This window comes from Brachyhypopomus gauderio, chromosome 5 (genome assembly GCF_052324685.1).
Source record: "Brachyhypopomus gauderio isolate BG-103 chromosome 5, BGAUD_0.2, whole genome shotgun sequence".
Classification (NCBI taxonomy): domain Eukaryota; kingdom Metazoa; phylum Chordata; class Actinopteri; order Gymnotiformes; family Hypopomidae; genus Brachyhypopomus; species Brachyhypopomus gauderio.
Genome location: NC_135215.1, coordinates 14112746 through 14128949, shown reverse-complemented (window position 1 = coordinate 14128949; position 16204 = coordinate 14112746). Strand labels below are relative to the sequence as shown.

Here is a 16204-nt window from a genome sequence, read left to right as displayed (position 1 = left end):
TCCCCTTATACCCCTTTGAAACACTCATCTCCCCTTATACCCCCTCTGAAACACTCATCCCTTATACCACCTCTGAAACACTCATCTCCCCTTATACCCCCTCTGAAACACTCATCCCTTATACCCCCTCTGAAACACTCATCTCCCCTTATACCCCCTCTGAAACACTCATCTCCCCTTATACCTCCTTTGAAACACTCATCTCCCCTTATACCCCCTCTGAAACAGTCATCTCCCCTTATACCTCCTCTGAAACACTCATCTTCCCTTATACTCCCTCTGAAACACTCATCTCCCCTTATACCCGCTCTGAAACACTCATCCCTTATACCACCTCTGAAACACTCATCTCCCCTTATACCCCCTCTGAAACACTCATCTCCCTGTATACCCACTCTGTAACGCTCATCTCCCCTTATACCCCCTCTGTAACATTCATCTCCCTTTATACCCCCTTAAGATTACGGTAATTTGGTTTTGGTTGAATTGTTGATATTTTCACTTTAACCATAGACGCAACTTAAACACCCAATTATCTTGCATATCAGAAATTCATCATGTCGGACAACCATAGGGGCAGTACAGACAACCATAGGGGCAGTTCAGACGACATTAGGGGCAGTACTGACGAGGTGGTACTGTAGAATTGCGGGCATTCTCTTCATTATTCTGTGGAGAAATTTGTGCAGTTTGCATCTGCTAGAAATACAGCAAGATCCACGGACTTGCGTCAAATAGAAGAAAAACAATCTGTCCATCATTAACCAGATGAGTTAGTACAGTGAAAATCTGATCCTTTGTTAGGGTATTTTCTTAATGATTGATCAAATAAAAGGTAAAAATAGGCCAATGTAAAAGTTATACTGTCAGCTGCATCATCGAGACAAGAACTGCTTAGCAGACCCTGATGATAAAGGTTGACTGCAGAGCTAATGATACCGACTTAAACGAAAATCTGAAGTAAAGTAATAAAACTAACAAATGTGCATGTGTCTTCAAATGCAAACACTTAAACTGCAATAAAAGTCTTAAGAAAGTCAAGTCTAATTATTGAAGAATATACTTTATGCTTATATTATAAAAATGAGTCTGACTGCAGTATGAGAGATCTGAAAGATTCTCATCAATCCCCTTTAATTTAATCTGACTATGCTCAGTAGCACACTGATAGAATAACTGTTCTTGAACACTTTAGCACTTTTCTAAAACAGGCTGCCCAGTATCCAAAACATTCTAAACCAGTAATATAGAAGAAATATATGCTTATATAGGGGTCTAGGGATGTGTCACGCTGTGAAAGATCACAACTAGCAGAAACTGGGCTCTGACATGATGTGGAAGAACTAGCAGATGTAGCATTATCAAGATGTAGTACGTTATTAAATACTCGAAAATATATGAATTATAATTACCTACAGTCTGAGCTAACAGAGATTAATAGCTGACCGCAAAATAAACAAGATCCTAAGGTAAACAGCAAAAATATTAAATGTAAAAGATATCAAGCAATAAATCACCCATTTTAGGATGTGGATGTGAGGTTAAACTTGTAAGTGTTAATATTGCACTAAAAGACTAAACTAGCTAAACTACTTCTCCTGTTGGCAGAAACGACCTGCTCTCCAGAGTTGCCCAAGTTTCCACCCCTAAGTTTTTGCCACCCCTAAGACATTTTGAGCCCAAATTACACTGCCTTATATTTAAACTTTGAGGCATATGCATGCAGTCAGTGTGACCATTAGGGATGGGTTTTTTAACTCTGGCCTTGACCTCGACCCCTCAGAAACCGCATACAATTGTTACTTGTGAAAGTCTATTTCTTTCATGCATTTGCCCATTAAAAAAAAACTCATGTGTCGGACCACATGAAAGGAAAATCACTGAAGAAACTGAGCTTCCTCAAGGTTCACACCGTTTGCCCCATAGGAACTCTGACAAGCCCCTGGTGGGTGGCTCCAATTTCCCTCATCTTTTCCTTCTTTATATCTCTCACTTTATCTCTCTTTCCCTTTCTTTCCCTCTCACACTCTTCTGTGCTCTCCCTGCTCTCTCTCTCTCTCTCTCTCTCTCTCTCTCTCTCTCTCTCTCTCTCTCTCTCTCTCAGCTGCTTTGCTGTATTTTTAGGGCTGTCGTTCCCTGGTCCCCTGGCACTACTCTGCACTGGGGATATAACAGCCCCCTCACCAGGAGGCAAGACCCGCCTGGGTCCATGCACACATACAGACGCATCACCAGGGAGGAAGACTTGCACCCGCCACCAGGTAAGAGCTCGGCAGCCCGAGCGAAGGAACTTACAAGTGGCTGCATTTGTAATGCTGAGAGGAAAAGGAGATGTGCTTCCACCATCTGTCTTATCTTGTCGACCTTGAGGGCTCCAGGCTCATGCTGCGGTCTTCAGAAACAAGTCATTTGAAGAATTAAATGAGCCTTAGAAATGTGTTTTTGAGCATGTTAGACACCGAAGGCTGCCTGTCAAATAATACCGTACAGATTACAGGCAGAAATAAGAGCATTATGTGCTATTCTCATCAATTTTGATCAAGCACCCTTCACCTATCTGGCCTCTGGTAAATACCCTATTTAGCATTAACTGAGAGAGAATTACCGGTGCAGCCATGTGAAAAGCCGTAATGGCGGAGCAGTGAAATTGTCAAAAGAGCGTGATTGGCACAAATGTGGGAGCAGGCCGCCCATGCACTCTGGAGCAGGCCATCGCAAATAACAGGCAGCCAGCCTGCGAAATGATTTACCGTTATTGTATATTTTTAACATCGTGTAGCTGTAACACTCTGGAGTTTAGCTGATTATTTCGTGTGTTTTCTTGATTTGTGTTTTCTTGATTTGGTCACTGGTCATCTTCTCCAACAGATCTGCTCTTCTACCTCGAGCAAGCAGTGTAAACCAGCAAATAGGTAACAGCAGCAAAGCTAAAGAATAATTGTGGTCACCATCCCTCTGCAGGTGTGACGTCAGACTGACGCGTCAGAGATGGCAGTTGTTCTGAATGCTCCTCATCTCCTAAAAGGCTTCGGTCATCTGCCCTCTAACGCCAATCACCTGCACTGCGTCACCGACGACGATGACAAAAACAATAACAGCGCAGCAGTGTCAGAGAAGGTGTGTCCTCGTGCTAGGACAAAGAGTCAGCCCCGTGCACACAATGAGGACTGCGAAAAAGGTCGAGCTCAGGTTGAAGCAGGCCAAGCTGAAGACGCCCAGCCACAGGACCTTGGCGCAAACACAAGCATGCGGAGTGGGTCACACAGTAACAAACGAATGTCCCGTGCAGTCCCGATGGCCCAGATCTCTGGTGCTGGCCTGACTAAGGACTCTGTGTTTGAAAAGTGGGCAGCCATGGAAAAGAGAGCACAGACGAACAGGCAGCCGTCAGATGATATCAAAGTGCACGCTTCTAGAGCCACAAAGAAAACAGCAGTGGGAGGGGCTGAGCAGAAGGGAGGGGCCAAGCAGAATGGAAAAGCTGATCAGAAGGGAGGAGCTGAGCAGAAGGGAGGAGCTGAGCATGCCAGGGCTGCTCATTCTGTAAGGTCAGAGGAGAACAGAACCAATCAGGGCAGCCCAAACAAACCTGGTCCCAGGAAGAAACTGCAGGAGTTGATCTCCAACAGAGATGACTTCCACAGAATAGACACACATGCTATCAATGCTGGCAAAGAGGTCAGGTGTGTGTGTGTGTGTGTGTGTGTGTGTGTGTGTGTGTGTGTGTGTGTGTGTGTGTGTGTGTGTGTGTGTGTGTGTGTGGAACACACAGAGAGAGGGGGGGGGGGAGTATTTTGGTCTGAGATCAGTGTCTGTTGTTATGTGATTTGATATGTAGTTATTTCAGAGGAGTAAATGTTTGTGCCATATGTGAGTGATTTGATATATGTTGATGTGCCTGCAGTTTAATAAAAGTTTGTGTGTGTGTGTGTGTGTGTGTGTGTGTGTGTGTGTGTGTGTGTGTGTGTGTGTGTGTGTGTGTGTGTGTGTGTGTGTGTGTGTGTGTGTTCATAGTTAAAGCGCAAGAAGGTCTTCTCAGTAGAGACGATTGCCCAGACTATCACAGAGGGAGCTTCTACAGATTTAGAAAGACTCCGTGCTATCTGGATCTGGCTGTGTGACAACATTGGTCAGTAGTCTACACCCCCCACCCCACCCCCCCCACCCCCAACACACACACATCCTGTTTCAATCGTACACAAAATATCTGACTTGCCTCATATTGCCAGCGTAGAAGGTGCTAGCAAGACCAGGCTAGATAAAGCTGACATTAGCTGATCAGTGGATCACTTTCCATTTCTTCTCAAGCTACACACTGGAAAGGATCCTATTATGAATGTAAATGTACCAGTCCAGCTTGGGGATACTGAGTCACCTGTGTGGGGCGACTCAATATGTTTAAATAATGGGGCATTCCTGCGGATGTACCCAGCCAAGAGGACATTATAAACGCTTCATCTTGATCTCTTTTAAGGCTCATCTGTGTCCGTTTACAAGTTATTTAAAATGCAAATTAGAGAGAGTATGTGTGTGTGAGGAGTTGAGTGTCAAATCGAGTAACTACAGAGATGTGATGATACTGAGTTCACCTCTTTCCTCCCTGTTAATATATCTTAAACACATAACCAGATTAATCAGTCAGTAAGTACTGATGATTTTACCATTTTGTCTGCTAGAACACTTAAATAACTGTAAATAGCAGAAGTTCTTTCCCACCTAGAAACCAAGGAGTGTTTTTACTGACACTGCTGTCCACATGCCTGTAAAAGACATGGGGCCCTGATTGAGCGTTTGGTGCACATGTCGCAGAGTACGACGTGAGCGGTTACCTGGGCGTGACGGAGAAAGTGTGCTCTCCCGAGCGTGTCGTCGAGACGGGGCGAGCCGTTTGCTGTGGATACTCCAGCGTCTGCTTACACATGTGCAAGTACGAACTTCGAGGCTTTGTGCTGACCTGAGTGATGCCCTCACACCCCTGCGCCAATGTTGGACCTTTGGTCCTGTAAGAGTTCATGTTGGATTAATGACAGACATGCACGGTGAGCACTTCCCTCTCCCCAGGGGGGTGGGCCTCGAGTGTAAGGAGGTGAGCGGCCATGGGAAAGGCGCAGGATACCGGCCGGGGATGAGCTACCAGAACATCAAGTCCAATCACAGCTGGAATGCCGTACGCCTGGAAGACCACTGGTACCTGCTGGATGCCTGCTGGGGTGCAGGGAAGGTGGACATGGACAACAGGGTCTTCATGAAGAGGTGACCCAGACAGTGGCCACTGCATGGAGGAACAGTGGAGACCTACACTGATGCAAGATCATACTGCGCACTTTGATGTGCTGTACATTCACAGAGGATAGACATTTTTGAGTAAAGTGTAGTAATTGTTTAGTATATTGCATTTTTAGCAAAAAAAATAGGTTTTTAGTTCATTGATTGTGGGACTGAGATTTGATGAACTGAGACTTTTAGACACACTTTTACAGTGGCTAGTCGTTTAAGATGAAATAAAGCTAAACAAAGCAGCAATGCTAACACTCAGCTCTTCCCAAAACCTGTCAACCACAGCCAACACTGCATTTCTTGCTCTCCAGGTACAATGAATTCTACTTCCTGACTGATCCGGAAGACTTCATCAACTCACACTGTCCGGATGAGGAGGAGTGGCAACTCCTGGAGAACCCTGTTCATCTGGAGGAGTTTGAGAAGATGGTGCTGAAGACCTCAGAGTTTTACAGGCTGGGCCTAACGCTCATCCACCCCAAACACTTCCTACTTATCACAGGTGCCCAACACTCTATTACTGTTATTATCATCATTGTTGTTATTGTTATTATTAATAATAATAATAAGTTACTTAGTCCAAATATTTTGTGAAATATTTTGTGTTAAGTATATATCTTTATCTTAGAATATGTGTGAATTATATATTCTAATCTTTTATGTATGTTAGTTAAATTAACCTCAAAATTCTAGGACTTTTACTGCATTATTAAACCTAAGGTATATTATTCAGTAGTTTTTTTTCTATCTGGTGTTTAGAGAATGGTGAGGCTTCCATAACCCTGGGGCTTTCTCAGCCTGTGGACTTCACATATCAGATCTTACAGTGCAGTGGCTGTGAACAGCAGGAGGTCAGCAGCTCTGTGGGTCTGCTCACCGTAACACAGACCACCATGAAGCTCTGCCTACAGCCTCCCACGGCAGGCTCCTTCGAGGTCATGTTGTTCGCGCGACGGGGAGATGCTTCCGGCATGTTCGTCTGGGTCTGCTCCTTCCAGGTGGAGTGCCCCAGGGCGCGGCCTGCGCGGGATCTCCCGGAGAACCCCTTCCTGTGCTGGGGCACGCAGCCGAGCTGCAGGGCCCTGGGCCTGGAGCCCCGCGCATGTGGGAATGAGGCGGTGGCACTGACGCGGGGCTCGTTCGAGCTGGTCCTGCACACCACCAGGGCCCTCATGATGCTGTGTGAGCTCAGCCATAAGGACCTGGCTGAGAGTCTGGCTAAGAGATGCCTGAGCACTCAGATTGAGGTGGATAAACTTACCTGTAACGTTCTTTGCCCTTTCACTGGTTATTACAGACTCTCCGTGTTTGTCCGAGACTACGAGCGCAGCGGAGACAGCTTCCGGAACGCCGGCAACTTTCTCATTCACTGCACTGGAAATCCGATCAACCTTAATGAGCTTTTCCCACCAGCTCTCAGCAACTGCTGTGGCCCCGGCATCAGCACCAGCCTCGCCGGCCTGTCCCAGTTCAGCCACACGGAGGCGGTAGTGAGCACGCAGCAGGGCCAGTTGAACATCACCTTCCAGAACCAGCGGGACCTGGACATTCATGCAGTTTTGAGCAAAGAGCAGCAGGCGCAGGCAGGAAACGCCCTGTCCCGCCACGTCTTTATCGCCCATGTCCGCACGGAGGTCACGGTCAGCGTCACGCTCCCCGAGCCAGGCGTCTACAAGCTGGGCCTGTACGCCAGCGCCTCAGCCGGACAGGACTTCGCTCCACTCTGCGACTTCGTGGTGCGGAATAGCGCGGAAGCCGGGCAGCCGCCGTTCCCCCTCGCCTTCGCCGCCTGGGGGAAGGGCTGCGTGCTGCTGGCCCCGCGGGCCGGCCTGCTGGAGCCCCGCTCCCGGGTACGGCTGCGCGCCCGTGTGCCCGGAGCCTGCAGGGTCTGCGCGCTGGGGGAGGAGACGGCTGAGCTGCACCTGAGCGATAGTGACCTGTGGGAGGGGGAGGCGGTCACAGGCGGTGGGGGCGGGCAGCTCCGGCTCGCCGCCTGCTGGGACCGAACATCCAGCAACATGGCTGTGCTCCTATGCTTCGACGTGCAGGACGCATTGTGAGTGACACAATTAAAATAGCAAACTTTTGTTAAAACAAAAAGGTTTGGAAATGTGCGCAATGGCTAAGAAAGAGAGAAGCAAGAGCTTTGTGCCATTTGTGAGCTTTTGAGCAAGATTTTGAGCAAGTGTTACATTTCCTCTGCTAGGTGCCATAGTATATAAGCGTTCACCGTTTGTAATCAATTAAAGGAGCTCTAATTAAAGTCCTAGGCACAGACTTACTATACACACTAGGGTTGTAACTAGTTTAAAACACATTACTTTATTATATTTAAAAGACACAAAACTTTTCTGTGTAGCCTAAATCTCCACTGTGAAAAGTTTAGCATAACTAACTGATGCTCTTAAAACTTTTTGTGTCTAACCATTAATAAGGAGTATATTTAGTCCCAAATATTTTATTGTCTCATTATTTTTTTTCTTTTGTAATAAAGTACTTTAAAAAGTGTATCCTGTGTAATGATCTCAAACAGAAGTGTTCTGTAAAACAAACCAAAAAATTTATTCATGCATGGGAATCTAAAATGACTAAATTGAGAGAAAGATTTTGCACTGTATTGAAAGTTGGACTATTTTAGCATGGAGCGCAATGCTTCATAAAGACATACCCAGTGCACTCAACACAGCATGTCCTGCTCATCCCCACTACGCCAGCTCAGCGCTCAGTTCAGTGAAGTATAAAGCTTGTGCCTGTTAATCAGTCCTAGTGCCAGTGTTTGTGAGAGAAGGCAGGTTCTTATGGCCACAGGTCATGCATCATGATTGGCTGGGATCACAGAGTCACGCATCACGATTGGCTGCGATCACAGAGTCACGCATCATGATTGGCTGCACTCACAGAGTCATCACATGACCAGCATGAACTGAAGAAGTGAAGATCTACCAGATGTGATGAAGGTCACCGTTAGAAACAACCACAAAGCAAGACGTATAGTTTCCCCATTGGAATCTCAAAATTGCTTCTGTGTACTGATATGTGCTACACATATCAATCACATCTGGGGTACAGATGATATTGCTTTCTAGATATGTTTACTACTTCCACCAAAGCACACTTTTCAATAAAACCTTCATGTCATTCACATCGTTCTCACTTTCATCGTTCACACTTTCACTTCTACCAATGTTTTATTTCCCACCGTATCCCACAAGTGAACTTGTGAGCAGACTATATTGCTCAGAGGCACCTCTGTGCGAGTGGGTGTGGGTCACAGCGGGGCAGGCGGCTCAGCCCAAACGGGTGGGGAATGTTAAGACCCTGGCTCTGTTTCTCGGTCTGACACCCGTCATGGGTTAAGCTACTTAGCACCATTCCTGACAGCCTTCACCAGAGGCTAAAAGCACAGGACCTTAGATCTCAGTGCCAGCAGATTGATCCACTGCATATACATGTGTGGAACATGTTTGGTACCTGTGTGAACATGTGTGGAACATGTCTGGTACATGTGTGGAACATGTGTGGAACATGTCTGGAACATGTGTGGAACATGTGTGGAACATGTCTGGTACATGTGTGGAACATGTGTGGAACATGTCTGGAACATGTGTGGAACATGTCTGAACATGTGTGAAACATGTCTGGTACATGTGTGGAACATGTCTGGTACATGTCTGAACATGTTTGGTACATGTGTGGAACATGTCTGGTACATGTGTGGAACATGTCTGGTACATGTATGGAATATGTATAGAACATGTCTGGAACTTGTCTGGCACAGCAGAGTGTGTGCTGTCTGATCAGGTCTCACTGGATTAAGTTATCAACACACATGAGGAAACCGGTAATTGAGGCTTGAATAATTTCAATGTTTTCATTTATTTCCATTTCCATCGAGCTATAGGGCCCAGGGACACTGGCTGTTTATGTATTTATGTATGTATGTATGTATTTTATAATTTTTTCTTGTCTTTTTGACTTTGTGAAAAAAATTTCTGTGGCTAAGGGCGTACTCACACTAGGCACGGTTTGCTGGTTCCTTGCTGGGGCCCGGTTATCCCCCCTCCCCACTCCCCCTCTGGCCTGCACTCACACTGGCTTCATCAAGCCGGCCCGAGCACGCTTACGTCATCACAACGCCACTTTATTTGGAAAAAAGCGCTCTCACACAACACTAAGGAGTTCCCAATTCTCTTTTTATTGTATTTTTGGAGTCGTTTTGGGAGTGCAGAAACACGGTGCAAGCACAGATTTATCGATAATTTAACACAACGATTGTCTGCTAATCGCTTTGCCGCTATGACTATTTAACGTGAGCGTCGCATCACTGACGTCATGTTTGAGTTCCAGCGAAATGAACCAATCAGACGAGGCACCAAGCGGGCTCGGGCATGGATAGCGCTCACACTAGAAGCGAACCGTGCCCGAGTCCACGCGAATCGTGCCCTGGCCCACCTCTTCAAGCGGGCCCGGGCCCGGATCACAGACCCTAGTGTGAGTACGCCCTAAGAAACAAAGAATGTTCCAGTCTGCTTGAACTGGAATTGGTTATTATCAACACTAATGCAACACACCTGCTCTAATGTTCAGACGGCCCTGGAGCTATTGATTAGCTGGTTCACATGGTGTGGCCTCTGAGCACATGTAGCATGTCCAGACAACAGAGGGGTCATACATTTGCATGTAAACACAAGGACATGAAAGCAACAGGTCAGTTAGATCATATTGGAATCAGGCCAGCATTTGAGATATTTTAGCTACCTGATTTAGATTAGCTTTGTTACAGCACAGTTCTTTCACAGATTAAAATGCTATTGTGAGGATATCAAAGTCCATAAGTCAGTTAAGTGTAAAATAAACTAGATTTTTTTTTTTTCGGCTTGAGAAATCAGATGTGTGGCGTGAGAGCGTGTGAAGATGCTTGTGTCTCACGCTCAATGTGTGAGAGTTGGCAACCCTGACAAAGACTGAAACTCAGATAAGCTGTTACATAGGTTTCAAATTAGCAGTGCAGTACAGCAAAAATGTCATGTTTTCTTTTAATACTCGGTAATGCTGATTGAACAACAATCATTTACCTGAGATATTTTGCAAGATCATGTGCATTACTCAGAACATACATGGCATGAAATAGCAGGAATTATGCAAATGAGACATTAAATACATTAAATATTTCATAATAAGATTCAAAATACTAAAGCTAGGTTTCAGCTAGGTTTATACTTGTTGCGTCGCGACTGGCGCGAGGATCAAGAAGGGACGCGCGGCAAGAATGACGCAGTCGCGGTGGCTCCGCCCATGCGCCTTGTCCTCGCGCTTCAGCGGAATGAACAAGTAATGTTTGAAGGATTCATACACCTTCACAAGATGGAATTCAAGCACGTGTAAAGGTCAATTTTCAATATTTTCCAGCACCTTAAGCTTTATGAAGTTACACTTATACAAATACACATATACTGAAAATGATTAATTTGCTTTTTCACATTAAAAGAGATGGCACCGTGTTTGGTAACAGCAGAAGTAAGTGTATCACATAAGCTTGTTGATGTATTATACTTAAATGCTAGTTCGGTTAGGATTTGCTCCTGTACTTGGCTTAGTTACCAAGCTAGCATATATTTCATTTAATGGTAGTTTATTTTCAAAACGTCCAACCTTAATGTCTTAACCAGGGCTCTCAAGTTTTGGATTCATGTAGGGCTGCACGATTAATCGTATTTTTATCGTTATCGCGATGTGAAGTTTCACGATAAACACATCGAAAGAGCCACGATAACTCCTTGAATAACAGCAAACTCAAATTGCATTATCCTCGTCCAGCAATAGAGGGAGCTATTCGCGCTGCAGACTATGATCACGTGACGTAAGTAGGCAAGAGGCAGAGTGAGGCAGAGTTGCCAGGTTCGCGGTTTTCACGCCAAATTGGGCTTGTTTGAAAATCCAGCCCCCCCCCCCGACAACTTACACTCGCAGATTTTGTGCGGAAAATTTTTGTAGGACCTGGCAACCCTGGAGTGAGGTGAACACGCTCATCAGACACGCGATTTGGTTTAAGCCTAGTTTACACTTGATGCAGCGCGAGGGTCCGGGAGGCGAAAATAACGTAGTCGCGGTGGCTTCGCCCATGTGCAATGGCCTCGCGCGCTGTCGTTTCACGAGGTCATGTACCTCTCGAATTTTGTAAGTTCGCGCGCGCCGCGTCTCAGCGCAATGAGAACAGTCATGTTTGCAGGGTTCATACACCTATACAAGGTGGAATTCAAGCACTTGTACGTCACTTTCAAGGTCCATTTCAATAATTCCCAGCACGTTAAACTTAATTATTAAATATTTATACATATACTCTAAATGATTCAAAATAATTCGCTTTTTTATCACATTATTTAATGGATATTTATTTTCAAAACGCCCAATCTTAACGTCTTCACGTTCTCTCATGTTTCATCCAGGAATTACAAGAGGCTCGTATTTGTTAACGTAATACAAGAGAATTGTTCAGTCAGACAGATATTTGTTGTGAAACGAAGTAGTTACAATTTCAAGCATTTTCAAGTACTTTAGCCTAAATTCCAGCACATTCAAACCTGAAACACAAAGCAACATTAAAATTGGTCAGGTAAAAGTTCATTCCCCTGTATTTGAGGGGTGTTTTTTTATACTACTAGGCCTACATATCGTTTCGGACAACACTGCAAAGAATGTGACACGGCAAGATTAAACGCTTCCGCCGTTCGCGGAGGTTAACGAGGTGTGCGGAGTCGCTCACTCGTGAAAGTATAAACCTAGATTGAATCTATTGTTGAATAAACCTGCAAAATATTTGGAATTATTCTGGATTCATTACACAGTAAAAAACAAAACAAATTAACGTGCTGCTGTTCAGAGAGACACTACATTTCTGTATTTTAATCTTAATTTATTGTGGTTCACATCGATATCGGGATATCCAACAATGTTATCGCACATCGCAATTCTAGTCCATATCGTGCACCCCTAGATTCATGTCAGAGTGTGAGAGTTGTTGACGGGGGGTGGCGAACGTTAATTGTTGAGCGGGGGGGGTGGGGGGGGGTGGCGAACGTGAGTTGTTGAGCGGGGGGTGGCGAACGTAAGTTGTTGAGGGGGGGGGTGATTTGTATATCGCGATCGATCGCCAGTGGAGTGCGACATAGATATGAATCGGAGGTAAATAAACTAGATTTTTTTTTCTCGCCGTGTGAAATCGGTAGTGTGGCGTGTGAGCGTGTGAAGACGGTCAAATGCGTGTGTCACACGCTCAATGCGTGAGACTTGAGAGCCCTGGTCTTAACGTTCTCTCGTGTTTCCCGCTGGAATTACAGGAGGCTTGAATTTGTAAACGCAGGGTTGCCAACTCTCACGCAATAGGCCCTTTTCACACGCATTTTTTCTTCCGGAAGCTCTAGTCGCAGGGTAAAGTTACTTCCGTTAAACAGTAAACAATGGCAGAGTCCAAGGGGGTTCGAACTCGAAGCAAAAACAGCCGTATCTCAGTTTCCATGGTTTTCCGGCTGACGACAAGCAGGAAAGCAAATGGGTTTGTGCAATTAGGACAGATAAAGGGAAAAACTTTGTGATACGGAGGGGAAGTACCTTTGTGTGTAGCCAGCATTTCACTGCTGCAGACTACATAGTAGGAAACTCGCGACTAAATGTTGGTGCTGTTCCCAGCCGGTTTCAGTGGAACAGTTTCCATGTTCCCGCTCAAAGGCTGTCCGCATTTGAAAGAGCAAGCTCTCGGCTGGGAGTAGACATTCGTCCACCAGAGTTGGAGGTTGTGGATTTGAGCATTTGCGCTAAGATCGGTAGCATCTAGCTCTCACTTTGCTGTCGACTATATTGGACACTGAATAAACAATAACACTTAGTCTCACATTCCCATAGCGAGGAATAACTTTGTGTGTGTCATGAACTTGACTGATACTGATGTAAACCAAACAATCACAGGGTTGCCAACTTTTCAGGATCATTTGGAGTGAGATCCAAGTGACGGGGGGGTTGTTGGCGCCAGAGCAAACTAGTAACTCATTGAATCATAGATATGGATGAGAGGTAAATAAACTAGATTTTTTTTTCGACGTGAGAAATCGGATGTGTGGCGTGTGAGCGTGTGAAGACAGTCAAATGCGTGTGTCTCATGCTCAATGCGTGAGAGTTGGCAACCCTGCAATCAATAGCTGACATTACTTGGCTAGCTAACCTAGCTAGATATTGTTAACTAAAGCTGTCAGTATCATTTGTAATATTATAATTAGTGGTGGGCCGTTAACGCCGATAACGGCCGACCACTAATTATATTATATATATCATAATAATATAGACTGTTTTACCACTCCGTAGGATGACTAATTGAACTAGCTATGCATTAAATAATAGTTAGTTTGTTACCTAGCTAGTGTTAGCTGGTGTCACCTTACCCTGGTATGAGTGAATTTATTCTTCAACAAACAATTTGTATTCCATCAACTTGGAATTCTTCGTTGTTGAATGTTCTCCAACGATCCTGGAAACATCTTCAAAATTCAGTCTCAACAGCAACAACAGGGCTGAAGTAAATACACGCTACAGTTACAGTTTCAAGCATTTTGAAGTAGCTTACTTTAGCCAAAATTCCAGCACTTTCAAACCTGGAACAGTGCAATATTAATATTCATTAGGTAAATATTCCTTACCGTTTTTGAGGGGTATTTCTTCACACTACCACAATTCATTACGGAGAACACTGCAAAGAATGACGCCAGAGTCTGTCTATTCTATATGGTTTGACGTGACACTAGAGGTTATTCCCTATTCCAGAGTGCTGACAAGCCATATGGCGAGCGATGTGTTAAGATGCCAACCAGTAATATGTGACTTACAAGCAAAACACAAGAATATTATTACAGTTTTTCTGTAAAACCTACCGCAGTGTTACTGACTGCCTAGTGCACATTCAATACCAGAAAGGAATGATCCCTCCTGGATGTTTTATTCAGTAGGTCAAATAGACAGGTGTTTGGTGAAATCAGCCAGGAGAGAAAATCTTTTAAAATCTTTTAAATTTGGAACCTGAAGGGCACTCAGCAGATCACAGGTCAAGCGTATTCATTGGTCAAGTAGAGATCGCAAAAAAAAAAAAAACACACAGATGGCTCCAGTCTTACAGTTTCATAACTAAGCATCATGGCGGTTAGTAAATAATTCCTAATAGTTAATGAATAACATGTTTTAAGATTAACAACTGAAAAAGAGAATAAAACTAGTTTTATTAAGAGGATAACCAATAGCGTGTTTTGTGTGTAACAAAAGTTTGTTTTTTAAGTGTAACAAACTTAAATACAGACCAAAAGAGAAATGTCTAAATATCACAACTTTGTTCACACAGCTGAATACACCCTTCCTTTTGTGAGTCCACAGCCTCTCCTGCACCACGCACTGATCTGACCGAGCCGCACAAGACTCTCTGAGACACGGGCATTCCAGGAAAGGTCAGGGCGGTATAAATAGCTACGGTTCCACACTGTCAGTTCTGGAGCAGATTATCCACGCACCCGTCACTTTGGGCCGAGCAGGTATTGCAGAATGCTACCGCTTACGGCTTCTCTGCGTCCTCAGGTCATATGTCAACCGTGACCCACAGAGTCACAGATTTCTACCTCTACTTCTCTCTTTCTACTACCCTGATGATCGCCCTGTGACACTAACACAGATGTCTGGGACAGCCACCGTTGCTTTTGCAGGAATTGGAGGCACTGAACGTCAGAAACATTTAGGATATGTCCACAGATTCTAATCAGGTCTGGTCAGCTTCATTAACAGATCGTTAGGGGCTTATAGGTTTTCCTTATATTATTTTAATTTCTCAAGTGTCCTTGACGTAGCAGCCAAGGAGAGAGAACAAAACAAACAGTAGCGCCCTGCTGTACGGGAACACAGACGGCATCGTGAGCTGCCGGAGCAGACAGCCTCAGGCACGTTAAACTCGCACAGAAAGGTTTGCACAAATAAGTCATGTTTGATGACCTCATTTTTTTGACAAATAGAGGGTTTTTTCAGTTTCATTGTTGCTTTACTTGTCACTACAACAGCAAGCTCACCTGAAATGATGAGGTCACCCTTCAGCTGAAACTTTCTCCCAACATACTGCTACTCTCATCCCAGTTTTGTTTTAAGGAGACATTCATGCATCTCAGTTTATCATAAGCTTTTGTCAGTCAAATAGGTTACAACTCTTACAAAATATAACACATTTCATGCAAAATATCATTCGTATTATCTTTTGATTTGACATGAAATGACCATTTCTGGAAGGTTAGTTCAATAAACATGCTTGCAAAATGCAATCCTAACTCTAACTCTAAACTTAGTGTGTTCAGGGCAAATTCTTTACCGGGTTCTTATTGGCTTCTTACCAGGTTTTGATTGGGTTCTAATTCTAAGGTCTGAGTTTAGGGAGGCCCAGTCACTCGGTACATTAACCACAGTTCAGCGGATGGCTGAAGTTTTATGCTTGCATGATTCCAGTTTTGTCACGTGGGAATAATTCAGTACTATACGGTTTCATTACAACGTAGAGTGATTCATTTCCTAAAGCTACAACACATTTGTTTTGTATATCTGGCAAATGAATATGTGCACTTTCAACAGCTACATCAAAGGATAAAAACCAGATACCTGCATGTGTTCAATATACCACAGAGTGGCGTGTTAAACGACGCCCTGGTTCAATCGGCATGTGTGTGGGCAGCTTGTTTTTCTACATCATGTCTTTGTGCCATGTGCCTCCCACATCGGACGTGTTCCATGTGAGCTGTTTGCAATACAGCTGTGAGGTTGTTTCCAGGACTGGGGAAGTGTTGGCCTCCACTGCTAATGAGTTGGAGCATGGCTTCATAGCTTTGTGCTCTGACAGACAGAGAGGGTGGGGGGGGGG

At 44.7% G+C, this 16204-nt stretch overlaps 1 protein-coding gene across 2 annotated transcripts; it reads left to right on the top strand.

The window, feature by feature from the left end:
- Positions 1-1989: 1989 nt before the first annotated feature.
- Positions 1990-7760, top strand: LOC143514558 (kyphoscoliosis peptidase-like). 2 transcript variants are annotated; one of them, XM_077005881.1, is made up of 7 exons: positions 1990-2261; positions 2962-3678; positions 4015-4129; positions 4810-4927; positions 5062-5253; positions 5589-5779; positions 6037-7760. In XM_077005881.1, exons 2-7 carry the CDS (start codon positions 2989-2991, stop codon positions 7335-7337), a joined length of 2607 nt encoding a protein of 868 aa, XP_076861996.1. In that variant the 5' UTR covers positions 1990-2261; positions 2962-2988; the 3' UTR covers positions 7338-7760. The 2 variants fall into 2 exon arrangements, with proteins under 2 accessions (XP_076861996.1, XP_076861997.1); XM_077005882.1 differs by having other exon boundaries at positions 1991-2261; positions 2962-3117.
- Positions 7761-16204: the final 8444 nt, after the last annotated feature.